Consider the following 25800-nt stretch of genomic DNA (forward strand, 5'->3'; position numbering starts at 1 on the left):
CGCTACATCATCTTGCAGAAAAATGCCACTCCGTCTTTTATTACCAATAAACATCTGCGGACGTCGTACAACAAGACGATCCACCATAAGAAATAGCTTCTCTCAGATAGAAAATATTTGCTGGATCTGGAATCATGGCAGAAAACGAGCAAGATGTCCCTCCGAGCCAGAAATCTGACGACTTCGTCGAAGCCATGACCGCCGCCATGCCACCGCGCCTGCAAGCCGCCCGCGACATGACGGCCGACGAGCTCGTCGCAGAAATGAACCGCATCCCGCTGTTCATGACCTCTCTCGACGAACCCAATATCGCGGCCGATGGAAAAGCCAACGCCGAAGAAAACGTTCTAATTGAAGCCCTGAAAGCGTTGGCCTACGAGGGAACGCCCTTCGAAGTCGCGGCCAATTTCAAGGAGCAGGGCAACGAAGCCGCTCGGATGAAGAATTGGTCTGATGCGCGGGAGTTTTATTCCAAGGGGATCCTGACTCTACGTCGCCTCGTCCCGACGAATGAGAAGGTGGAGGCTGCGGCGCAGATGTCTGTTGCGCCCAAGAATATTCCTGTGGTGGAGGACGAGGAGGCGGAGAAGGCCAAGGAGAAGGCGCTCGAGGAAACGTGTCTCGCGAATCGAGCGCTGTGCAATCTTGAGATGAGTATCACTGCCCCTTTTCCCTTATGATGTTGAGCAGAGACTACGCTATCGTCGGGAAACTAATCTTTTGTCTTCTCGCTTTCTTCGGATGATTTTAGAAAATTACGGTTCCTGTAATCGCGATTGTGCAGCTGCACTGAAACTCAACCCCCGGAATGTCAAGGCATGGTATCGCGCCGCGTCGGCTTGTCTCGTGCTTGACAAACTCCCCGAAGCCGCCGACGCATGCACTTCCGGCCTGGGATTCGACCCCGACAACGCTGCGCTCAAGACATGTTTGACTAAAGTCCAAACGCGCGAGAAAGCTCTCCTGGCCGTGCAGACTGCCCGTCAGGAACGCGAGGAACGCGCGCGAAACGAAGCTGCCACATTGCGATTCGCACTGCATCAACGAGGGATTTTGCCGAATCGGAAAACGGACAGTCCGCCTGAGATGGAAGACGCGGAGCTCAAATTGGCGGATAAGAACGATGCCAAGTCCGCGCTCAACTTCCCTTTACTTCTTCTGTATCCCCTTCACGCGCAGACGGATTTCATCAAGGCTTTTGGGGAGACGGAAACGCTTGGACAGCATCTCGGATACATCCTCCCTGTGCCCTGGGATGAGAAGGGAGAGTACAAATCGGAGAAATCTGCAGAGGGCGTGGAATGTTATATGGAGACAGCACAGGGTGGATTGATCAAGGCCGGAAAGAATCTCACCATTGGGAAGATTTTGGGGACGGGCAAGGTGGAGATTGTGGATGGGCTGGTGAGAGTTTTTGTGGTGCCGAAGCCGAGGGCGAGTGAATGGATAGAACAGTTCAAATTGAGGAGAGGCAAGCAGTAAAGAATTTCAAGAAGCTTTTGATTCAATTTTGATTTGAATCCGCTCCATTTTGTTTTACATTGCTCCACGATCATTCTTTATCAGCAGGATAGATGACTCCTCCCTGTTTCCTCATATCCGACGTCACGCCGATGACGATCCTCGAGATCCTCTCCAACTCCTTCAATGCCGCCTCATCCTTCTCATTGATGATCCTCGCAAACTCCTGTGCCTCCTCCAACATGTTCACACTCCCGTTATCATAATCCGCCACGGGTCCGACCTCCACCAGCGAAGTCTCTTTAGTTTTGGGGTCCCAAAACTCCACCTTCTCCACATCAAAGACGGCATTGATCGTGAACGTCCCCTTCTCGCCATAGATCTCACACAGCGCCGCGCTGCGATACCCTTTGCTCGCATTGATCTGCACGCCGAACCCCTCGTAATGCAGAATGCCCACTCCACCACCATCAACGCCCGACTTCGTCATAAACGGCACATACGTCTGCTTGCTCGGCGCCCCAAACAGTGCCACCGCAAACGTAATCGGATAGACTCCGATATCGACCAAACTGCCGCCGGAGAATTCCAGCGAGAAGATGTTCGGCACCGGCTGGCTCCCGGTCAGGACATCCCAATATCGACTGCTCCACGACGCGTACCCGAAGCTCGCGCCGTAGATTCTGCCCAGCCGCTGCTCCTCCACGAGTTGCGATCGCAATCTTTTGAAATTCGCCTCCTGGATATGTCGGTATGCTTCGATGAGGTAGACGCCTTTCCGCGCCGCCAGCGCGAACAACGCGTCCAGCTCGCGGGGCGTGGAAGTCGCGGGCTTCTCAAGGATGACGTGTTTGCCGGCCTCGAGCATTTGCGTCGCGTGGGCGTAGTGCAGGCTGTTTGGGCTGGCGATGTAGATTGCCTGGAGGGAGGAGTCGGCGGCAAGGGCGTCGAGAGTGTCGTAGGAAGTGTTACAGTTGTGCTTCTGGCCGAAGTCTTTGGCTTGGGAGAGAGTGCGGGAGTAGACGGCTCCTAGAGTCCATTGTTTGGTTTTGGCGGCGGAGAGGATCCAGGAGGTGGTGATCCAGTTGGTGCCGATGATGCCGTATGTGATGGTCATTTTGATTACTTGTTGGAAGGGAGGATTCCGTGATTCTTGATCATACGCTTCAATGCCCTGAGCGTAGATTCGCTTTTCCTTATATACAGAAATTTGTGGTGTTGATATGTCAGCGAGCAAGTCGCAATGTTGAAAATGAATGTTCAGCCGATATTCCCGCCCAGAACCATGACGTTGCAACCTATCGGCCCCGCCGAATTGTCACACTGCCCCGCCAAATTCGGGTGACCGTCCGGGGCCATTCACACCGAAGTATGCCCGATGCAACACTCGGATCCTGCCTTACCAACCGTATTTTCGCGCTGATCCAACGAAAAAAATTCAGTTGTAATAAAGGAAACGTTTCGATTAGGTGATCACGCTATGTACATGACTGTCGGGAAAGTAAACAAACCCTCCTAGGACACAAGCCATCGTGGGATTACAGTATGATTCATGGCCCAATGATGTCGGCAACTCCGCCTTTTCCTCAACGAGAATCTTCGCTCAAGTTCCTAAGATCCTGTTCAGCCCTGAAGGCAGAAGCGGATTGACCTCCTGGCGCACCAAACTTGTCGCCACGCTGATGATCGCCGGAATCAAACCCTGGCGTGATCGGATTGTGCTTGTCATTGTCGTCAATGTGAGAGGCATCGCAGCCGCCGCCGCAGCCGATCCTGCTGGGGGAGCAGCAGTCGTGGGCGCAGCAGGGGCCGCTTGACCTGGTAGTGTGACGGTCGAGGGAGCCGCAGCCGCGGCAATAGTCGTGATGGTGATAATGGAAGGTGGGTTAGCGACCGTGGAGATGATGATGATGGTCTCTGGGGAAGCAGGCGCTTGTGGCAGAAGTTGAGGAAGTCGGGTGACCGCTGGCAGAGCAGCCGTGACGCCGAGGTCGGCAGATACTGCAATTCGAGTAGGGAGCGATACAGGAAGGATGCTGACTACTGGGCTGGCGACGCTGGTGACAGCGGCCACTACCGTCTCTGCATTGACAGTGACGGTGGCTCCAACGTCAATTCCAACACCGCCTGGTAAACTTGTAGCTGAAGAACTAGGATTGCCGATATTGACGGTTGCGGTCAGACCAGGTCCATCGCTCGTACCAACGGTCGCACCAGCACCGATGCCGATGCCTCCTGATGGAATGACCGCTGGAAGACCAGCACCCGAAGATGCTGAGCCACTTGCCGCCGCATTTGAAGCGCTTGCAGTACCAACACCACCGGGAACGACGCCGGGAGCGACATTGGTTGGTGCAGAGGTGACTGGCACTCCAGGAGTTGAACCGGGATTGACGCCAGGCGTGAACGTGACGGCGCCAGGGATGCTCAAATCGACACTGATGGCCAATGCTGGTGTAGCGGAGGCACTCGATGCGCTCACGATATTGCCGGACGTCCCAGTCCCCGATGACCCAGGAATTGCAGATGCGACACCAGGTGAAACTGAAGCGCCAGATGCACTATTGGTGCCGGCCGCAGCGGATATAATCATAGTAGCAGATGCATCGGGGGTGTTCAATCCGTTTGAAGCAGATGCTGTCGATGCGCCTGCTCCGACCGATCCTGATGCAGATGAGCTACCGTGTGCGCTTGCCGGGGTTGAGACGCTTGCGATAGTGGTACCTGTAGTGTCAACCACGGCTCCCATGGCTGTATCTACCGCAAAGGCCGTGAGTCCTGGATCGATCGAGGTGCTCGAACCACCAGGAGACGTGGCTGTGTTCGTCGCAGTGGCCGTGGCTCCAGAATCAATCGCAGCGCTCGAACCGCTAGGAGATGTAGCTGTACCAGCAGAGGCTGTGCCTAGAACTAGACTCGATGCACTTTCGCCAGCATCTTGACCGCTGCCGCTGGAGGTTCCCACCGATGAAGGGCCCACGGAATTTGCTGATGGAGGCGATATTGCGATCGCGGTTCCCGTCTGACCAGTTGCGCCTGTGCCACTTCCCTGCAAATCATCGCCCGATAACGATTGAGCCGATGGTCCGCTAGCCCCGACTGCACTGCCAGTGCCAGTAGCTGCCGTGCTGGAAACGTTGGGAAATGCAGTCTCAATGCCAGGAGAAAGTCTCGTCGTCGTGGAAAGTTGATCAGAACCCGTCTGAACGCCCCCTAGACTCGCGCCATCACTGCCATCGGCTGGAATGCGCTGAAGGGGAAGGCCTCCTGGACCAAGGCCTGTGTACCCACCTGTACCATTTGATGAACCAGAAGATGGCGATGATGGTCCTGTTGGGCTCACTGCTGTGTTAGGTCCAGACGTCTGCGTCGAGCTCCCATTGGGAAAAGTAGCGTTCTGAAAGCCGGTCGGCTGCGAGAAATTTCCAGCTGGGAACGGGGGTACAGTGCCGCTAGTTGTTTCAGGTCCTGATTGGCCGGGCGAAGAATCAGTCTGAGCAGTCGGCGAAGGTTGAAGCCCTGGTGAAGAGCCACCTGTCAGGCCAGGGTTGTTGGTGAACGAATTGATTGATGTCCCGGTCGGAGGCGCGTTGCCTTGTGTAGCAGCATTCAAAGTCAACGGATCTGCAACAGTGGTTGCCTCTAATGAAGCGGAGCTAGTTGGAGCGGAGCCAGTCGGAGCGGAGCCAGAGAGAGCAGGGTTGAGCGGAGCAGGATTTGTCGCAGCAGGGTTCGTCGCAGCAGGATTGGGTGCAGCGGGATTGGGTGCAGCAGGGTTTGTCGCAGCAGGAACGCTCGTGGCGTTCGCTGGCTGACCTGGTGTAGCTGGTGAAGAAGCAACGCTCGACTGTTGCGCCAAAGGAACGGACGCCGACGGAGATCCCGAGGCGACTGCCGGATTCAGCGCGGCACTTGGTCCTGAGGACGCGATTGGAGCAGCTTCACCTGCATTGTTACCAAGAGGCGAGCTTGCAGGCGGCGGGGACACGTTGACAGAGCCGGTAGGTGCAGCAGCATTCGAAGGAGTAGGGATAGGTCCGTTTGTGACCGTCGTGGTAAACGTCAATGTCGCAGTGGAAGTGACCGTGTCTGTCAGTGTGATGGTGGCACCTGTCGCTGGGTTTGCAGCAGCATTTGCTGTTTGGGCCTGCATTTGCGTGATAGTAACGGTGACGGTGACAGGCAGAGGCGGAGGATTATTCGCGGCTTGGAGCGCTGGTGCTGGCGGAGTGGCTGCACTTGAGGGCCCCCTACTACTGTCTGATCCTTCGTCTGAGATCGAGCAATGCTTCTAGCACCGCCAGCTTTGTACCGTAGAGCCATTGAAAGCGATGTCGGTGTTGAGGTCGGGATATCCTGGATACACGATCGGTGCAGAAGAATTGCCAGTACAATTTTCACCGGTGTATAGGAAGCAGGTCTGATTGGCCGATGGCCCAGCGGAAGCTACATTCGAGGACAGCGGAGCAGGAAGGGACGGGTCTTATAATGCAGAGGCCATGTCAGCGGATGAGCTTCCGACGACAGGTCACAAGACTCACTGCAAATGCCGGTTTGGCCGCACATGTTATGACCAGTACCCGTCCAGTTTAGGCCATCTGTCAAGTAGAAGCAAACCTCATTCCGAGGCAAGGGTGGGTTGGCATCAGCTCGAAATATGAGAGGCGCTGAGCGTGGAGACAACGCAGAAATCTGCCGGTCGTTACGGAGAAGAAAGGCGTTCGATAGGTGAGAAGCGGTCAAGGTGAGGATGATTGCAGTAGAGAGCTGCATAGTAGCGATGTCGCTGAGAGGATGACGAGGGAAATGTAGCGCTTAAGATGACGGAAAGGAGACAGGATAGAGCAGAGGGCCGTGTCGGCGAGGTCGTGGAAAGTAGCGAAGAGAATTTGAAAGGATGTCATTAAAGATAAACAGAATGTTCATTTCGTAGCCCTGCTGCAGTTGCTGTCTAATGTTCGCTCGTTTGCGCAGGTGCAGCTGTAGCCTGCTCGTCTGAAAGCAAGTACGAAACATCGTGCCCTATGGTAGTTTCCAACAATGTCTTGCTAAATTTGGGATCTCTGTGATCGATGGGTACAATGTTCCGCCTCATCCATAGGCACTTCACAAGGCCATTCAACCATTTCTGCCCTGACGTGTAGTGTGTACCAGACGTGGCAGGAACGGACAGCTGAGATTTTCATGTTGATTGCTCGAGCCGGCAGAGTAATCGTAGGGAGGGCGGCAAGTCCTGATGTCGGTCGAGCAACTTTGCGGAGATCTCTAGTCGCGCATGTGATAGACATGCGGCATCAATCGCAGGACCAAGCTGCCGCCATGACCAGAACAGTTGTGGTGGAGCAGAGCTCATGACCTAAAAGCCCTTAATTGCCTCGCTTCCAGCTTTATCGGCGTCCTCAAGAGTTTGAGAACATGCATTATCATGGAAGGGTATGCAACACGCGGACAGCGTCAAGTCAAACCTTAAGCCTTGCATGTCGCGGGGCTCATTCGATGCCTTCTTGCTTGGTTCAGCTTCCGTAGGCTTTTCCACCGCCGACAAAAGACAGAACTTCGCAATGCCGTTTGGTGCTGTCCATTTACGCGGCGTGCATCTTGAGGATCACCAATCCGGGTGGATTGTGTGGCTTGTCCGGGTCTCCTATCAGCTCCCTTAAGCTCCTCCTCATTCCAATTTGTCTAGATGCTCTAGTCGTGTCAAAACAACCTGTTTCGAGGCCTCTTGAATCTCTCCTGCCAGGAACACTTCGTCGAGTATGGCATACACCTGAGCAGATGTAACGTCAGCCCTGTCCGGCATATCACTTTCCCACACCCCTGCTCCCGCTCGCTTGACGACCCACCTTGTAAAAGTTGAAGACCAAATCCAGTTCGCAGACGTTCCCAAAGAACTGATCGAGTACCTCTACGAAGAAGTGTATGGCCTCTAGGTAGGCGAGTTCGTTGTCGTTCGCATCGATACAGGCGCAAAAGAAGAGGCCGGCGTAGCGGCGGTAGACGACTTTTGATGCACCTCGGAATTCGACAAAGTTCGATTGATGCTTCTGATCACGCGGGGCCACCAGTCGGTGCACCTCTCCCTTCAACTTGATCTTCTCATCGTCGGTATACGGGCTATACCATTTCGCCAGGCGGGTCTTGCCTCTATGGGGTGGCTGCGTCAGCTTGAGCACACATTGGGATTTGTCGTTCAGCTGAACAATTCTTACTGCCGGTTCTGTATCAACACAAAGGAGAGAACCATTTTGTCTGATCCAACTGCGATGTAGGTGATCGCAACAACGCCTGTACCGCTTTCTTGACGTGAGGAAGCGAATATGATCGATTGCCTCGAGCTGTTTTCTGCGCCTGAGGCGTTAAAAATCTCGAGATGTCAACCCTAAGATGTGCCTTCGTCGACATTGAAAACAACTTAGAACTCGATGTTTATTCCCATTATCATGATTGATGCAACTGCAATTCGCCGTGAGTATTGAGTTTTCTAGTGGCATAATGGAGACCTAGTTGTCAGGAGATCTTCTCGGTCATTTCGATTGTGTCTTTGCGGTGATAAAAGAATGTTTTTACGTGCAGAATTCAGACTTCCATTCAAACCGTTGAAGCACGTAGTGATAGACCTTTCGATCCTAGAGCAACTTCACTTGTCAAGTGGTTTCGCGCCGGCGGAGTCGTGCAAAATCGACCGCCATCGAATCTCCACCTTGAGAGCGAGGATCATGTAGGCCAAATCTCCGCTCACAATATATTAATTGACAGGACATCGCCATGGCCAGCAAGATCACACTCCCGTTTTGGCCAACGACCCTGGACGCAGTTCAATGGTCAGCCGACAACCGCATCGCGGTACTTGGTGGTGAATCGATCGCTATCTTGACACCACGACTGAGCAAGGACCATAATTCCAGCGGAAGTTTTTGGAATACGACAATCATCAAGATCAATGGCTTCACGACGGCAGAGATTCCACGATGTCTGCCTTTGCCAGACGTACACTGGTCGCCGGGCGAAGAGCTGTCTATCAATACGGCACATGCTGCAGCATGGTCACACATCGGCCCCGGGAAGTACGGTGCATGTATTCTTGCCATCTTGACCACGAATCATGTTGTATCGATTTGGGCAGCTGATGGGAAGCCATATCCGAGCATACAGTGGACGCGACAAATAATTGTCAACCATGCTGTCAAAGATTTCTACCGAAAACGGAAAGTGACCAACATACAAGTTGTGCAGCGAATACAGGCGTTTGCTTGGAGTGCTCCATGGTATCCAGCAAACAACAAATCAGATAATTCAGGTCGTCATTTCGTCGCAGTGTCGACACACGGTGGTCACATTCTCTTCTTGCAGATCAGCACCCCGATGAGAGAAATATGGCGTACAAATAATGAGTGGCGGGCCACGGTTTGTGGTCATTTTGATACTACGTCTGACGGAGACGTGGAAATGGCTGATGCCGACCAAGATCAAGGAAAGAACGGAGGGTGGAAACTCGTTGCTGACCACATTGCTTGGTCAAGCTGGAATCCTGACGACACTTCGACCTTGGCCTACCTGATGAAGGGCAGGCTTTTCAAAGTCAGATTGGAGATCTCAGAGCTAAACAACCACATCACGATACAGCCAGCGGGGGTTTATGTACAACCAGAAGCCCTCCTAGCGGAAAACTCAAATCTCACTGCTCCGCTCGCATTCACGAGTCTCGATCTTTGTGACAGTCTGATTGTCTTTGGCGACAATATTGTGCACCAGGTTCGCTACAGTAATGCTCCACCCTCGAGCTCAAGCCATCATCTAGACGATCGGTGGGATCCCATCTCTGGCCTGGCCTTCACCTCAAAAGTGCCCAATGGCGATGCCGAAACTAGCTTGCAAATAAATTTGAGCTCACATGTGTCCACTTTATCCTCTGAAACAGCAAGCCTCAAGATGACTGCCCATGGCAAGGAGATGTCAGCAGATTCCGACGTCTACTGGCGAAAGGAACTCCTCGAAAGCCGAGAGGCTCATAGCACCGAGCATGGCTCAGGCCATCCACGTCTAAGCAGGGAGGAATTGGACAAGCTTTCGCAGTATGACAACGCTACAGGCGTGCAAGAACGCGTATGGGGAATCGCCAGCTCGCCGTTCGATGATTACATCGCCGCATGTTTCACCTTTCACCCTTCAGAATCTTTAGCCTACGCCATTGGGGCAGAGCAGGTCACAGTTGTGAACATCACACGGGAAGCCAAACCTGCCAAGGGCCTTCTACTACCATTGAGAAAAATGAAAATTTATCGTGAGAGACAGGTTCCGACCGAAACGTTGGTTTTCGCGCTCGCAAGGAGCCTGAACCTCAGAGAAGACGACACAAATATGGCGGAAAGGGATCTTGACAACATCATCCGAAACATCGAAGATGCGATGCCAGAGTCTGTTACAGTGGAACAATCTCAAGATGCTATCGGTCCGAATGACCCATTGATTGGAAAACATTTGAGCATCCGTGAGCATCTGCAGAATAATCTTCTCCTCGTGTCCAATATCAGGAGATTACGAGCGGCGAGAATCAGCCGCTTGGTCATTAGCAGCCAGACTGGCCAGCAGCCGTTTGCGGACAACGGAGGACGTCAGAGCAATCTCGACGCGGAAATGATCGGGATCCTTGTAGAGTCTGTTTTGGCTATTCCCAATCGTGTAAACCTTGCTGAAGTCATCTCGGAAGAGGACCCGCTCGGTTGGAAGATTCGGAACATTTACGGAATAATCTCACACAAACTGAATATGATGCAGCAACAAGAACAAGCTCGTATCGACACACAGCCCAATAGTAATGTGATTGACCCAGGTATTTCTGGGAATGAGTCATTGTCAAGCTCAGAACATTGCGAGACATGCAATACTCCGATCCAATTCGAGAGCCTCAAATGGGCCCGTTGCAGCAATCCACAACAAGTCCATCACTATCCTCGTTGTGCATTAACCTTTCTAGCGATGCAACAAACACAACAAGCGCAATCATCCATGACAAAATCCTGCGGTCTCTGCGGATTGAAATACCTCAGTGATGAAGCTATATTTGAATTATCCCAAAGGCCGTGTCAAACGCAGGTACGGCGACCGGGAGAAGTTCCGCTGCAGCCGGATTTATCGCAAAACCCGGATTTGGACGCAGGTGCGCAAGCGGACGACCACACTTTGACAGCGAGCACCGCACGACCGGGTTCAACCCCGACCAACCCGGAAGTTCTCGAAAACCACATCGGGAATCAGACTGGCCATCGAGAACATAGCACATCACGAAAAGTAGATCCCGATTCTTCCGCTGCATCATCGCCATCGATGAACCTGCTTGCAATCGCTTTGTACGCGACTTGCAGTGTCTGCTTTTATTGTGGAGGTCAATATACTGATTGAGCAGCATTCACTGTAGTAGTGATGATTGTTCGGATCATGCCCCTCGGAGCATCTCCCGCGGATCTCGAACCAAATGTTTGCTCGCCAGGTCCACCCTGTCCTGAGATTCTCGATTAGGATCTGGATCCACGATCCGTGTTGTCTTCCGACTTCGAGATGGTGTCCTTTCTACGCCCCTTCTTCGTTTCGCGGTTGTCGGAATGATCAGAATCAACCATGGTTCCGTGCTGCAGGCACAGCCCCCAAAGTCCACATTGTTAAGATAATCGACCTCAACCAAGCAACAGAGGACTAGATCTTGTGCTGAAGGCTACCAAAATAAGAATTCCTGGCGAGATCGAATGCTCTGGTAAAGCATGGCATCTGCATGGGATAGCACACATCACTGGATTTGACTGACATGAATCCAGTGGAACCCCTAATTCCTCACTTGGCTCATACGCAGGGGAAGCAGAAGCGACGAAAACCATTATTATATGTTTGTGGTTCTGCTCGAACGGACCGTTTTGCCATTCACAACCGTTTCCGTTTCTCTTCAAACTTCCTCCACGAGAACGATCTGGTAGTTATCGTTCAGCATGAGCAACACGTGCGAGCGGCCAAGAAGCGATTTCGAAACGATCGATCTTCACGATTGTTCAAGAACTTCGCCAAGTGCTTCAACAATGGCAGCCTCAAGACGAGATTCGAAGTTCGACAATGGTCGTGTTGTATCACAATACATCATTGATCAGCCAAAGACGTTCTATGACGAGCCATCGCCGACAAGCTCTGCCTTCTCGGTGGACATTCAGGACTGCAAATTGCCTACATCTCCTCCTGCCACGCTCGCTTCGCCTTGGAGACATTCGCAGACTCTCGACTATTTTCAAGATACCAACCTCGACAAGGCGGATGTACTGTTTGATATCGAGCAAGGCAGTCCTTCCACAAGGACTACCCGATGGCCGACATCACTGTCACTGTCGTCGGGTCTCGGTATCTCATCTCCTACATCTTCTAGAGCCAAGAAGATACAGCGCAACCAGTCCCAAAGCACGAAGAAACCAGCTCCCGTCACTAATTTCTTGAGCTCGTTCCGGCCCAGTCGTCTGGCAGCTGCACTTCGATCGACTGTACAGAACATGTATTCAGGATCTCCAGCAAAGAAGTCCTGCCCGTCAACACCTCTTGCTTCGGCGCCATCATATCTCAATTCTGAGAGTGTGCTCATGTTGAGCCTGCGTGCTAGCGGTGATAGTGAGGTCAAATCAAACGGCACCAGTATCGGCGACAGTCCACGACTGTATGCACCTCCCCGCTCAAGCGTTCGATCCAAATCGAAGACCGCAACATTGCCTATTCCAGCAACGTCGAGTCGTCGCTCGAAAGCAGATCACGAGAAGGCACTATGGTCCCGTCACATCGATGCTGCTACATCAAAAACTTCCTCATCACCACACAGCAACACTTCTTCCACATCCCGACGGGCTCCTCCCCCTCCCTTCGACGACGAAGTCTTCTTCCTTCAGCTCCGCGAAAGCTACACCCACCTCCGCGGCGGCTCACTCTGGCGCACCTGTTCCGCCCGCTCTCTCCAGCGTATAACCGTCCAAGGCCGAGGCCCCCAAGACTTCGCCCGGCCGAGCCGTAGCTCCTGCGATCTCTACAGCTGCTACAGCAGCAGCAAACTCGAGATCCTCTCCCCGACGTTTCCCACCAGCGCCAACGGCGACAGCGGCAGCAGCAGCAGCCCCAGCCCCACCGCATCAACCTTCCCCATCCTCTCCGACGACCCATCCTCCCCCCCGACGACCAAAGACCAAACCGCTTCCACCCTCCTCGCCCTCTTCCGCGACCCGGCCCTCGGCCGCGACCACACCACCCACGTGCAATGGGCGCGCCGCATCGCCAACATGCCGACCCTGCGGATCGTGCCGCCCCACAACGACGGCTGCGACCCCGACCCGGACGACGCGGCCGCGGACGCCGACGTCGAGGGCCAAGACCGTTTCGCGCAGGAGGGCTTGGTCTTCGAGATCGGATTCTCGTGGCGCAGGATCGTCGCGGCCGTCGGCTTGGTGCTGCTCGCGGCTGTTCTGGTCGGCAGTGCGGCGGGGCCCGGCGCCGTGCTGGGGATTGGAGCGGCGAGTGCGGTGAGCGCGGTTCTGCTTGGGGGTTGCGTTCTGCTGGCGGGGCTGGCGGCGGTGGCGGTGTGGTTGGGGGTGAGTTGGATGATGCTGTGAGAGAGCGCGAGAGAGTGTGTGTCTGCGGTATGACGATCCTGATGAGCTTGATTTTGAGTTTCCCGTTGATCCTCTCGCGCTGTTCGAGGGTTTTTCTTGTTTGCTTTCCTTTCCTTGACGAGCTTGCTCTTCCCCCGTCCTTTCTACTTCTTGCTTCCCCTTTTCTGTTTCTTCTTCCTTTACTTTACTTTTCCCTTCTAACTTCGACATTCCTCGCTCATCATATCATGACGACACGATACGATACGATGAAGCCCACCACCGACGAACCGACGACGAGCGAAAATCACCACAACGACCAAATGACGACGATCGCACGAACGGTCGCTCCATCCCCCTCAAAGCCGAAGCCGAAGCCAGAGCGTGCGTCCGGTGGATTTCCGTTACATTTCCTTGATCCTCCCCTTCTTCTTCCACCGCCGTGCCGCCGGCGACGACGACGGAAAAATCATCTCCGTCATTTCCGTTTTTCTTTTCTTCTTCAGATATTTTCGTAGCATAGCAAGTATTCAGATCTATCCTTTTTTAAGTTTTCCTCTTCTTCGTCGACGTCTTTCGTAGTATGATCCCAGTACAGTGGCATGAATAGGGAGATTAAAAGGGAGAGAATTTAAAGATGTTTTTTTTTTTCATGGAATTGTTCCTTCGGGTAGTCATTCTCCCGAATTTGTTCATTGTTCATTGTTCTAATATACCACGACGCCGCTCGCTATGAGAGGAAACAAAAACAAGTATATGATAATGATGATGATAACGGTGATGATGATGATGCTAATGATGACGCTGAAGCATAACGACGTCCGCATTTCTCCTACCACCGGAACGATTCGAGTCCTCCTTCTTCCATCGCGCTCCTCGAATCCACAACGACGTCTTCCAACCCCCGACCTTGAGGCGAAACCCCCCATCCATCCCCAGACTAGATCCTCAAGCGACCCTCATCGACGGACTCCCGCTGCCAGCACCACCGCTACCGACGCCGACGCCGGCGTCCCGCTCGACCTGCACCACGAGGTCCATGCCCCGCGCCCGCAGGAATTCGACAACGCGGCTGCGGACGTCCTCGAGGTCGGCGGAGGGGTGGGCGATGATGTGGATGGCGCCGACAAGGGTGATGGGGGGAGCCGGGTGGGGGTGGTCGTGGTGGGCATGGTCGTGGGAATGATGGTGGTCGTGAGGGGAAGGGGTGGTGTTGGCGGGAGGAGGGGAGAGGTGGGTGTGGTCGTGGCTGTGGCTGCGGGCGTGGTCGTGGCCGTGATCATGCTTGTGGTCGTGATGGCCGTGATCGTGATGATGATGATGATGATGATGGTCATGATCATGATGCGCATGTCCGCATTTCTCCTTCTTGCCCTCGTCCTCGGCGTCCGCAGCGACGCCCTCCCAAACCCTCAGACCGCCCTCGGCGGCGACGCCCACGACCCCGCGGATCTCCACGACTTCCCTCAGGGCCTCGCGGACGCTCCACTCGACGTTGCCGGCCTCGGGGAGGACGAGGAGCAGTTTCCTCGCGCTGCTGGTGACGAGCGGGACGGCGGCGGCGAAGATCAAGACCGCGATGAAAATGGTCGCGAGCGGGTCCCAGAGGTACCAGGGGCGCCAGAGGGCGAGGGCGGTGGAGAGGATGACGGCGAGGGAGCCGCCCGCGTCGGCGGCGATGTGGAGGAATATGCCGTGCATGTTTTCGTTGTGGCCGTGGTCGTGATGATGGTGGTGGTGATGATGGTCGTGGCCGTGGTCGTGATGGCCGTGATCATGCCCGTGACCGTGATCGTGGCCGACATGGGCGTGCCCGAAGGCCAGGAGGCCGACGAGGTTCACGGCGAAGCCGAGGGAGCTGACGATGAGCAGCTCCATGACGCGGCGGAGTTCGCGCTTCTCGGCGATGCCCTCGCAGGCTTCCCAGATAAATTCCACGCTGACGAGCATCAGGAAGATGCCGTTGCCGAAACCTGAGAGCGTGTTGAGCTTGGCCCATCCGTAGGGCTTTTCGGGTGATGTCGGCCATTTGGAGGCGACGGCGGCACCGAGGCCGACGACGAGACCGAGACAGTCGAAGAACATGTGGACTGTGTCAGAGAGTAGGCCGAGGGAGCCAGAGAGATAGCCATATACGCCCTGAACGAGCATGAAGCCAAAGTTGAGACTGCAGAAGTACGGTGTCAGTGGAAGGGTCGTAAAATCCATCAGCTAGAAGTCAGGGCCACTCACATTGTGAAGTATGCAATCCTCCTAGAATCCTTTTCTGCTAGGATTCCCGCCATCAAAGACCCTGGTTGACATCTCGCCATGAGGAACCTCGTAACAAAAGAACAGTCTTTCCCATCGATGAGCTGCAGGATGGTAGCTGCGGCCGAAGATTTCCGGCGGAAAGCGGTGGTTGGCCCATGGTGATGATGATCGTGATCGTGATCGTGGTGGTGATGGTGCGGCCTGCCGTCCACCATCGGCGACACTGGCGGAGAAGCAAAGGAGAAAGCTGAAGAAAACGGAAACGGCGAGAGAATGGACGGAGACATTGCAGAGGAGAATGCGTTAGGGGGGAGAGCGAAGTTGGCGCTGCCATTGGCATCGTTAGAGGACCGGTGGAGGCGGAAGGAGGGTTTAGTCTTGTCGTAGCAGTAGCCGATGCACGACGAAATGAGAAGGAAAAGGTTGAGGAAAGTTATGGTCGTTGAATCAGCTGTAATCGGCGTGAACAATGGCATCGCGAAGGCGATGATCGCGGCAGCGGGTGCGATGATGTAGAGGCTGGTCTTCCAAGGTCGATGTTTATGGCTATCGTAGGCTCGCTGAGGAAAGAAGACAAAAGGTCGTGAGTAGAGCATGCTGGCTGCTGTGGCGATGCAGCTTGCGAGGGTGAGAACGAGCCACGGGCCTGATAGGAGAGGCATGACATGGCCGAAGGACAGCTTCACGAGACAGAAAAGGACCGTGAGCGAAGTGGTAGCAACACCAGAGAGGAGTGTCAGCTGCGAATCATGCGGAGAACGTGTCAGAGATGATGCGGGCAGGCGATTCGAGTTTCCCATCGGCCGTGCTGCACCTGTGGTAGTCGTCCCTGCAGGTTCTCCCTCCGACTTTGCTGCCGATGACGCATCCGGGATCGATGGGAGTGGTGGAGGGAATATAAACACTGCACAGAACAGCGCTGAGTAGCCCAAGACCAGACCCGAAGATGGATTTGTACTCGTCAGACCAGAGAGGTCCCCAATTATGCACAGAGCCAACACGAAGAATGTCGCCCTTCGGGCCTGCACCGTCTGCGCTAGAACAGCGACCGAGGAGATGTGGCCATTCGTGTAGATCAACCCTGTGGCGACGGCAGTCAAAAGGAGCATGCTTGTCCTTGTGCCGCCGATTTGTAGCGCGGCGTAGAAGGGTAAGCCTACGCCGAGCGTGCGCGCCGCCGCCGTTTGGGCTGTTTGGAGCGTCCACAGTCTGCTCGACTGCTGTTGCTGTTGTTTCTGCTGTGAGTCTGACCAGGTGCTGTTTATCCTGAGTTTCCGTCTGTCAAGGAGACGTTGCTGTGTGGTCCTCCAGACACCAAAGACCCCCACAAGCAAAAGTGTCCCCGAAGTCAAGATACAAGCCATCAGCACGCTCGCAGAATCGTTCAAGGGAACTTCTTTCAGGTTGAGGTGTTCCGCCTGCCCACCATCTTCCATGATATCCTGCCGTAACTTCTGCATGGGTGAGAGTAGTTCTGCCGACAAGCTCGTGGCTGTTCGAACTCCAATCAGCGTCGTCGCAGCAGCGGCGACAAGTAGATATGGCAGAGGAATGAGAACGCTTGCGAGCGCATCTGCAACTGCAGGCCATGAATCATTTGCGCGCGAAGTGTTGATTTTCGGCATGGGCACATCGAGCCGTCTCCCCAGATCAGATTGTCCTCGAGGCCTGCTCTTCATTTCTGCCTGTGGGTGTGAGATGGATTGTGATAGTGCGGATGCGTTGTTGTGAGCGAACGGAGAAGAATGGGAATGATTATGAGAGTGGTTATGAGGCGTGTGTACACCATGCGAATGGTCGTGGTCTTCGTGGTGATGCTGATGCTGTTCATGCTCGTGGTCGTGGTCGTGGTGATGGTGGTGATTATGCGGGGAAGGATTCGACTTCTGCTCTTGCAAGGTGACATGCGCCTGTTGAGAGAAAGGGTCTTGTTCAAGCCAGTGTGATTGTGTCTGGTCCAGACCGTATCCTGACCCAGACTGCGGCGGCTGATGAGAATCGTGAACGTGTCCGTGACTACGACTGTGGCTGTGGTTGCGACTCAAGGCCTGCCTAGGGTCTATCCCTCTCGTCAACGGCGGTGATGGCGATGGCATGGGGGTATTCTCCTTGCTCGTTTCGGTATGGGTGTACAAAAAGCCATTGGAGGCGGACGGGCTCTTACTGCTCAACGCATATCCATTGAGGCTGCCATTTATTCCGGTCGGCGGTGGCTGGCTATTTGCGGAAAGTTGGTCGAGAGCCGATCGAGTGTAGGTAGGCGGAGGGGAAGCGAAGTTGGAGAAAGAGTGGCTGTAGGCATGCCCTTGGCGACGATGCGCGGAAGGTTGACTGTTCTGCGGAATGGAAGGCGAGGTAGGCGGTGATTTGGCGAGGGTTGGTGGGTGGAGATGATGATCGCTCTTTCCCGTAGGCGTGAAGGCCTGAGCAGAAGCCATGATGGTGATGCTAATGATGTTATCCAGTCCTTCTCTTAATGGTAGGTATGGATCCTTTCCCGCCGTATGGCAATCGTCGCGCTGGGGATCGTGATGTGCAGGACTGTGCAGCGACTTGGTCTGGGATTGTTTGTCCTGTCTCTTGACCTATCTTGCTCCCTCCGAGGAACGCACTTCAACCTCGCACCGCTGCGACCGACGAGAAGGCGATGTGCAGGATCGTCATGTGGAGTATCGCGGCCAAGAGCTTTTCATATATTTGTCGCAGAGACAGTGTTTCAACGTGCGCTTGGGCTCGATGTTCCGCCGTTGGAGATAAGGAGAGACGTAGACGTCGTCGACCAAGGTACGGGAGGAACGAAGCTGTGATGCAATTGCGATGTGAGGTCCCTTCAGCGGACGGACAGCGAAGTGTATTGCAGAAACCAACGAGCGTCCGGACTATGGCATTCACATATGAGACGATGCGGTACAGTACAGAGTGTACATACATTACAGCACAGTATGTGAGTATGTAGATAGCGGGAGAGCAACGCGACCCAGTTCCGTTACCCCCAGACACACACACGTGGGATTCACCTCTCCAACCGCAGAGCCAGACCAAGACCCTTTTCGGACGTTGCGCCGCCGTTCATATTGGACCGAAACATTTATCATTGTTGCTTTCTATAATCACCGCGGCTACTCTCCTACAAAGCGGCAACTACAGTAGAGAAGACTCGCGCTGCCTTCACATGTTCCTCTACAGCAGATGCACATCTCACCACTTTGCCTATCGATATCTACCGACCCACTGCACATTACAGTAGGAGTAAACTCCGGGGCGGCGCGAGGGGTCCGTCTCAAGCCACACACGTTGCGCGCGAGCCCACGCATCTCCACTGTAATCACAGGACTGTTCATCTCGGACTATTCCGATTCCGTATCAAATACCTCCGCGCATTGATGATTAGTCACTCCGGCTTCTTGAATCCTCTTTTTTTTCCCCCGATGAAGTGGCTCGCTCTAGGACTAGACACGCGCTCGAAAGATATGCATATATATTCTGCTGTGGACCCGAGGACTGGACTCCTAGGGAAATGGACCATGTCACTGTCGAGAATATCACATATCGTCACGCCTTGGAATGGAACATAGAGGTGCTGTAGAGCGCAACCGGATTACCACACGATTGCTCTATAGACACGTGCATCGGCGCCACACCCGATTCCATCTTAGGACGATGATGATAATAATAATGATGATGTCAACCTGGGAATGATGTGAGATGGCTGAGAGTGGGGCATTTCCGTATGGCCAATGCTGCGAATGTCTCCAATTTGCTTCTCCTCCCTTCGTCTTAGCATATCGATAACGCTGCTTCCAATTGTCCAGACAATGTACAGTGACAATGAGCCCAGGAGTGAACGACTGTGGAAATGATTAGTCACCTCCCCCAAATCTCCATCTTGTCATTGACCTCTACGGAAAATTGGAAATGACTGATGTTGCAAATTATTGCCATGTTCATATATCGACGGGTCCTGTAGAAGAAAGAGGAAATACCCACGTGCGGTGTGCGCTCGATCGGCGGCTCGGCATCGAATCTCCGACTTCTCGGCTCCGATCTTGTGTCCCGTCCACTCGTCTCCCGACTTCACGCCACGTGTGCTGCGCTCCATGCGATTGTCCTAACGACAACAACACCGACAGAACGACGTCGTGGCTTGGCAAGGCTGAACACAGGAGAAGACGATAAGCTTGAGATTGCACTATTTCCTGCCAACGTCGATGCAACTCCCCTCGTCGGCTCCAAAATTAGGTTGATTTGTACACAGCATCAATGGAAGGGTTGCCAGCTGTGAATCGGCAATAATCCCGGCTTGAAGCGACTCCGTTGCACACCTCCTTGTCGAATCTCCTTCAGCATCAACCAATGACTGCTGAAAGGAAAGAAAGCAACACTCATCGATTGACATCCTTGGATTTCGCAAAAGAATGACTCTCATCACATTACCGCCTTCACTGGCCTGGGTCCCGATCAATGTCACAACCATCACGGCCTTCATCTTCGCCGTTTTCATCACATTCGCCGCATTTGTGGTCCTTCCAATAATTGCATTCACATTACCCAACTCATTCGATCCGTCTTCACCTCCAACCATCGCCGAAGACGTCTTTTCCGAGACGGACAAGCAACCCGAAAATTCTGATCGTTCAGGGTACACCTACTTTCTTTCGGAGCGGGAAACCCAAGGCGCCTCCTCCAACGGAAAAGATGCGTTCCTCGGAAACGCCTCCAAGATTCGATGCTCCTCAAGTGTGCAAGTCCTCGTCCTCGGCGAACTCGGCCGCAGTCCCCGGATGCAATACCACGCCCTGTCCCTCGCCCGACGCGGCGTATCCGTCGCGCTGATCGGCGACGTCGGCACCGCCGAGCTCCACCCCGACCTCGCAGCGAACCGCTTCGTGCGGGTGTACGCGCTCGCGACGTTCCCGCGGGGCCTCCAATTCCGCAACCGCCTCGCCTTCCTCCTCGTGACCGCGCCCCTCAAGGTCCTCTGGCAGATCGCCGCCCTCTACCGCACCCTCGCCTACACCGCCCCGGCCTCCGCCTGGCTGCTGCTGCAGAACCCGCCCGCCATCCCCACCCTCGCCGTCGCCCGCCTCGTCTGCGCCCTCCGCGGCACCCACCTGGTCGTGGACTGGCACAACTTCGGCTACAGCATCCTCGCCCTCCGACTCGGCGCCTCCCACCCGCTCGTGCGTCTGGCGAGCTGGTACGAGGGGAACTTCGGCCGGGGCGCCGCCGCCCACTTCGCCGTGTCCCGCGCCATGACCGCGGCGCTGAAGCGCAAATGGGGCATCAAAGCCCTCACGCTGCACGACCGACCCGCCGAGATCTTCCAGCCGCTCACCGAGCTTTCCCAACGGGAAGATTTCCTCCGCAGACTCCCGCAGACCGCGGACCACGCGGCACCCATCCTCTCGGGCCAGACCCGCCTGCTGGTGAGCAGCACCTCGTGGACGCCCGACGAGGACTTCGAGGTCCTCCTGCAGGGCCTGGTCTCATATGCGACTCTGCGAGAATCCCAACTGCTCTCCTCCTCCTCCTCCGCCACCGCCGCCACCGCGCATCTCCCCGCCATCCACGCCATCATCACCGGCCGCGGGCCCCTCCTGCCCCACTACATGGCGCGCATCTCCACGCTGCGCTCCGCCGGCCGGCTCCCGGGCGTCAGCATCCTCAACGCCTGGCTGACCCCGGCTGATTACGCGGGCCTGCTGTCCTCGGCGGATCTGGGGCTCAGCTTGCACATGTCCAGCAGCGGGGTCGACCTGCCGATGAAAGTGGTGGATATGTTCGGCAGCGGATTGCCCGTCGTGGGCTGGAGCGGGTTCGAGAGCTGGGGCGAACTCGTCAGGGAACCTCCTTCCTCGTCCTCGTCCTCGTCCTCTGATGATGGTGGTGCGGGTGTTGTTTCTGAGAAGAGGGATGCGGTGGGAGACGAAGAGATGGGGAACGGGCGTGGTTTCCAGAGTCCCGAGCAACTGTCCGAGATCCTCGTGGAGCTTTTCGGGGAGGTCGGACGTGATGGGAGGAGGGCAGGTTGGAGCGTCGATGACGACAGTGCTGATGGTGGTGGAGATAAGAAGGGGAAGAAGAGGGAGCACTTATCGCAGCTGGAAAGGCTACGGAGAGGAGCGAGGAGGGAAGGCGAGAGGCGATGGGAGGAGGAATGGGCTTCTGTGGCGGGGAGATTGTTCGGTTTGGAGAAGCAGGCGGATCTCTCAGCGGGGCAGAGCGGAAAATGATAGGCGGAAAGAGGGAGTGGAAGGAAAGGGCTAGGAACGTGATGGAACCGGAGTCGAGACAATTCCGTGCGACGGCGGTGATAGAAAGAGACTTTCCTAAGGAGACATGGTCGAAAGACGGGAAGTTTTAGAAAACATTGTCTCCCGCTGAGCCAATGCCAGAAACTACTCAGAGCGACGTGGGGGATGTAAATGGTCGTTCTCGAGATGTGTGAGATGTCATGATCCAAGACGTGTGACGATCATCGATAGGTACGCTCTAGAGTAAGAGAAACATAATGAGCTTTAATATCATGTGGACTTCCAAAAAACAACAGATGAAGAGACTGATATCTCGAGGAATTCACACCGAGAGAAAGGAGAAGAAAACAAAAAACAGTCAAAGCAGGCCATGGTGGGCTAGAAAACCCCATTCCGGGAGACACACAGCCTTCTCAAATCCCACCAGGGTATGTCTTTCATCCCAGGACCCCTCTGGCGATTGAATCTCCAATCCCAATCCATAGAACACCGCCCACCACACACACTCTCTCTCTCTTCCTCTCCATCGCCTAGAACACGACCTTTTCCCTCATCTTCCTCCTCCTCCTCTCCGCCTCGAGAGAAGACAGAAAAAAAGCGAGAGGAAAGAAAAATAAGAATGAATCGAGAGAAATCTCACCAGATCGTCTCATCGCGACATAGATACGCCATGATCCCCCACAGCACACGGAAAGCCTCGCAGCGATCCTCGGCGTTCAGGAGATCGTACCACTTCGAGCGACGGATACGGGGGATGGACCAATGTCTCTTCTCTTCTGCCTCGCCCGCTTCTTCGGAAAATTTCTCTGACGAGCTTAGTCCTGCAGTAGAGGGATCAGTTGATGACGATGACGATGACGATGATGATGGCATTTTCCCCGTGAGGAGACATTCCAGATATGCATCGTGTACGCTCAGACGGAGGATGGAGATGTGGTGGTTCAGGGAGGAGACGATGAAGACCTCGTCCCAGCCGTCTCGGTTTGCTGCTTGCGATGCTGTCTTTGGGGGTTTGTATTCCTCCTTGGCCGCATTCGGACCTTCGACCTGACCGCTGTTGCTCATATCCTCTCTGTTCTTGCTCATGGAGGCTTTCTCCTCGCTGTCTTTGGGTGCCGTCGCGTCAGATGAAGGGGGATTCGTCGAGATATTGCCCTTCCCGATCGCCCGGTATTCCGTCTTGGCGTCCCAAGTCGCGGTCGGACAGCGGAGAGTTTCCCACATCGCTGCGGGCGATTTCCTCTCTCGACGTTGATGGCGTGCGAACATTTCATTGGCGAAAGATGCCGATGGCGTGGCTGCTGCCGCTAGAATTGGATCGATACTTGACGAGTTGGGCGATTTCATGAGTGAGGGAGGTGGGAGGGAAGACGTGGTGGGGAGGGAAGGATGGATTGGGGCACCCGAGGCAGAGGATGGTTTTCTGGCATCGTCTTTGGTGGGCTTTGCTGCTTCATGAGTGGGAGATGGGTCCTTGTTGGATGAAGATGAGGGTCTTCCGAGGCCGTTCACGATGGTCGTGCTACTTGTGCCATTTTTGTTTCTGAGTGATGAAAAGTCTAGAGTCGTCGCGGATGCAGCCGAGACTTGTCTGATGGCTGCGCTCGGAATCGGCGAGGGCCGCTGGGGAACCGCAACGGTCGGACGGGCGGCTGTTGCATTAGGATCAATACCGGACGGCGAGTCAGCACCTCCGCTCGGGATAGAGGGAGATTTGTCACCAGGCTTGTCGGCATCACCTACAGGTCCGCCCTTGCCACCTCCCCAACGTGGCTTCTCTGTCCACCATTGGCCTGCTCCAGGCCTAGATTCAGTTTTGCCTTCACGGTAACGTTCCTGAGCGATTTCGAGCAAAAGACCAATTTCTCGGAGAATATCGAGCCGTCCACGAGCAACGGGCTCGACCACAGGTGGAGGCTTCTTCTTGGCGGCTCGGGCTTTGAAACTGCTTAGCGAAGAGGGAAGCGCCGGCTTTTGAAAGGCATCGACAGCTCCGGCGCCGAGAGAAGCAGCAGAATCGACAATGTCAACGTCCATTTTCTCCGAGTTTGTAGACACGGCGGATGAGCTGGCTTTTTCTTTTCTCATACGTGCAGTGATAGCCGGATGTGTCCTACTGGGCAAGACATCATGATTGAGAGCATCAGCTTCGTCGTCATCTTGTCTGTTCTCGACGGAAAACTCGACTTCCAAGCGTGACTGTAGTCCAATCAGAGGCCCTTGAATCCAGCCTGCTCGTCGACGTGCAACATCGTTGGGAAGTCTATACACGCTGGCGATTTGCTTGATGGGAATATTCAGATTGCCGAAACGTACTGCAGGGGCCCTCCGCGGAGGTATGACTGTGGAATTGAAAGGCCATACACAGCCCTCCACAAAGGCGAGGATAGCATCGCTTCGAAAGCGATCCGGCATGTCTCGACCAGTACCGAGTCGACGGCCTTTGTACTGGCGTTTTTCACGCATGGCTCCCGGCTGAGCAGAATCCGGGGTCGAGTTGGAAGCAGCATTGTCTGGGTCAGAAGTCACAGAGGGATCGTCGTCGGTCATTATCGTATCACCGTTATCGTCACGATCGCATTTGGAATCCTGAGTCTCGGAGGCGACACCACTTAGTATGGCTTTCGTCCCATCATCTACTCTTGGACGTTTGGGACTCTTCACGGTAGGTGATGGTTGCTCGCCAGAATGATCGCGAGGGGGATCAATGTTCATCTCTTGAGTTTCCACGTCGGGCTCAGCTTCCATGACTTGGAAATAATCGTCAAGGCTGACATCCCAGTAGTGGCTAAGATTTTCCAGCTGCGCCCAGAATTTTCGCATCGTGGCTATCCGAGGTGGCCGGACACCAGGAAGATTTCTCTTGTTCAGTACACGAAATGCAGTATCATTTTCGGTCTCCAATTCGGACAGTCGCTCGATGAAGTCTTTCCGGAGCCTTTCTTCGATTGTGAGGACCGGGCGCAAAGGCCGACCATTCGGTCCGACTTTGAGAGACTCTTCGTCGGGAACAGATGGCACTTGCCAATGAGGATAGAAGTCAGTGTCATTGACGCCACGGGGAATAAGGTCGCCAGCAGAACATGGCTCTGAGGATAGGTTGACGTTCAACACATCCAGGTGCGAAGACTTGATGTCGACATGTCGAGTGGTATGCGAGAAGAGATAGTTTAGATCTGGGGGTGGGTTGTTACTACTCCACGGCCTTGGCGAAGTCGTATGTTGGTCATATTGCGGAAAGGAAACGGGTGTCGGTGACGCAGGCGGAGTTCTGGGCTCTTCTGGATCTGCTGCTATGAAGCTAGCGCCTATTGAATACAAATTCAGTAGGTAAAACTTATCAGCGAGGATTTGTTGTAACAATGGTGATAGCATGGAAATTGGGACCCCCGAAACTATGCGCCCTTTGTCTTCAACATCCATTGTGTCGCGAGCATTGGTTAGAGATCGGCCGAATCTTGCTTCTCGCTACCGACGACCTTTGGGAGGCTTGCTGGCATGACGCGAATTTTGTGGATTCTCCATAGCAGCACGATCGTGGGTGTTTGTGTTGCACGAGTTTCGTCCGCCTACCCCGCCAAAACACTCTACCAATGGATACGTGATGTGTATCTCCGAGACGACGTGCGGACGATGAGGTGCTGTGGAGCTGTTGACCAAACTTACCGGAGAAAGCTCCGAGGGAGAACATGACGAACAATTGCTCGACCTGGTCAATTTTTCAAGCTGATTATTTCCAAGAAGGAGCCATAGCTGTCTGAGGGTCCAGGAAGTTGTTGGAGATTCGGGTACCAAGCGATAGTCATGAGGGAAAGGTCAACGAAGATGACTTAGGTTCCGGTAGGATGAATGTTCTCATCGACACATGTCGAACAGAGGATCTCACTGAAATTCACGTCGCTTGCAGGTCGGGGAGCCTTCCAGTGCGGGCAAGCAAGTGAGGTCCGAAGCTCTCTGAAGCGGAGCCAATCGTCCGACGCCGCCACCTCTGCCGCTGAGGAAGCACGACCGTTGCCGTGTGGTGGTGAGGAGAATTGTCCGAAAGCGACGAAGACAGGAATATTAAACGAGTCCAGACTGTGTTCGATTCGACGATCCACGGGGAATTTTCACAAGTGCGTGGTTCTGCTCGTGTGATGCGGGTGGATTCGACGAGTGTAAAATGACGTCGCAGAGTGGGAATGCAGAGTTCGGGCCCTGCATATTCCACCCATGATCCCTTTTGC

At 54.5% G+C, this 25800-nt stretch overlaps 10 protein-coding genes across 10 annotated transcripts; 4 read left to right on the forward strand and 6 right to left on the reverse strand.

Moving 5' to 3' along the window:
* Positions 1-134: 134 nt before the first annotated feature.
* On the forward strand, positions 135-1482 carry K489DRAFT_390186 (uncharacterized protein; the record flags this gene model as incomplete). The annotated part of the gene is made up of 2 exons (XM_033606575.1): positions 135-654; positions 785-1482. 2 exons carry the CDS (start codon positions 135-137, stop codon positions 1480-1482), a joined length of 1218 nt encoding a protein of 405 aa, XP_033457879.1.
* Positions 1483-1552: 70 nt separating this feature from the next.
* Positions 1553-2578, reverse strand: K489DRAFT_372575 (oxidoreductase-like protein; the record flags this gene model as incomplete). The annotated part of the gene is made up of 1 exon (XM_033603347.1): positions 1553-2578. One exon carries the CDS (start codon positions 2576-2578, stop codon positions 1553-1555), a length of 1026 nt encoding a protein of 341 aa, XP_033457880.1.
* Positions 2579-3064: 486 nt separating this feature from the next.
* K489DRAFT_412051 (uncharacterized protein) lies at positions 3065-5614 on the reverse strand (the record flags this gene model as incomplete). The annotated part of the gene is made up of 1 exon (XM_033607883.1): positions 3065-5614. One exon carries the CDS (start codon positions 5612-5614, stop codon positions 3065-3067), a length of 2550 nt encoding a protein of 849 aa, XP_033457881.1.
* A 147-nt stretch (positions 5615-5761) lies between these two features.
* Positions 5762-6372, reverse strand: K489DRAFT_44671 (uncharacterized protein). Its single transcript, XM_033608616.1, has one exon. It carries the CDS (start codon positions 6232-6234, stop codon positions 5908-5910), a length of 327 nt encoding a protein of 108 aa, XP_033457882.1. The 5' UTR covers positions 6235-6372; the 3' UTR covers positions 5762-5907.
* A 757-nt stretch (positions 6373-7129) lies between these two features.
* Positions 7130-7708, reverse strand: K489DRAFT_323619 (Adaptor protein complex sigma subunit; the record flags this gene model as incomplete). The annotated part of the gene is made up of 3 exons (XM_033601707.1): positions 7130-7231; positions 7308-7608; positions 7674-7708. 3 exons carry the CDS (start codon positions 7706-7708, stop codon positions 7130-7132), a joined length of 438 nt encoding a protein of 145 aa, XP_033457883.1.
* A 198-nt stretch (positions 7709-7906) lies between these two features.
* K489DRAFT_44707 (uncharacterized protein) lies at positions 7907-11152 on the forward strand. The gene has a single exon (XM_033608617.1). It carries the CDS (start codon positions 8230-8232, stop codon positions 10861-10863), a length of 2634 nt encoding a protein of 877 aa, XP_033457884.1. The 5' UTR covers positions 7907-8229; the 3' UTR covers positions 10864-11152.
* A 289-nt stretch (positions 11153-11441) lies between these two features.
* Positions 11442-13088, forward strand: K489DRAFT_372579 (uncharacterized protein; the record flags this gene model as incomplete). Its single annotated transcript, XM_033603348.1, has 1 exon — positions 11442-13088. The coding sequence occupies one exon, from the start codon at positions 11442-11444 to the stop codon at positions 13086-13088; it is 1647 nt and encodes a 548-aa protein (XP_033457885.1).
* A 630-nt stretch (positions 13089-13718) lies between these two features.
* Positions 13719-18222, reverse strand: K489DRAFT_433518 (uncharacterized protein). The gene is made up of 2 exons (XM_033608518.1): positions 15300-18222; positions 13719-15234 (listed from the first exon to the last, which is right to left on the reverse strand). The coding sequence occupies exons 1-2, from the start codon at positions 17756-17758 to the stop codon at positions 14016-14018; spliced, it is 3678 nt and encodes a 1225-aa protein (XP_033457886.1). The 5' UTR covers positions 17759-18222; the 3' UTR covers positions 13719-14015.
* A 1241-nt stretch (positions 18223-19463) lies between these two features.
* K489DRAFT_382781 (glycosyltransferase family 33 protein) lies at positions 19464-21843 on the forward strand. The gene has a single exon (XM_033605458.1). The coding sequence runs from the start codon at positions 19736-19738 to the stop codon at positions 21551-21553; it is 1818 nt and encodes a 605-aa protein (XP_033457887.1). The 5' UTR covers positions 19464-19735; the 3' UTR covers positions 21554-21843.
* K489DRAFT_44741 (uncharacterized protein) lies at positions 21683-25365 on the reverse strand. The gene is made up of 3 exons (XM_033608618.1): positions 25241-25365; positions 22215-24882; positions 21683-21812 (listed from the first exon to the last, which is right to left on the reverse strand). Coding segments are annotated over exons 1-3 (2694 nt in total). The 5' UTR covers positions 25266-25365; the 3' UTR covers positions 21683-21811.
* Positions 25366-25800: the final 435 nt, after the last annotated feature.

This window comes from Dissoconium aciculare (assembly GCF_010015565.1).
Source record: "Dissoconium aciculare CBS 342.82 unplaced genomic scaffold K489scaffold_10, whole genome shotgun sequence".
Lineage (NCBI taxonomy): Eukaryota > Fungi > Ascomycota > Dothideomycetes > Mycosphaerellales > Dissoconiaceae > Dissoconium > Dissoconium aciculare.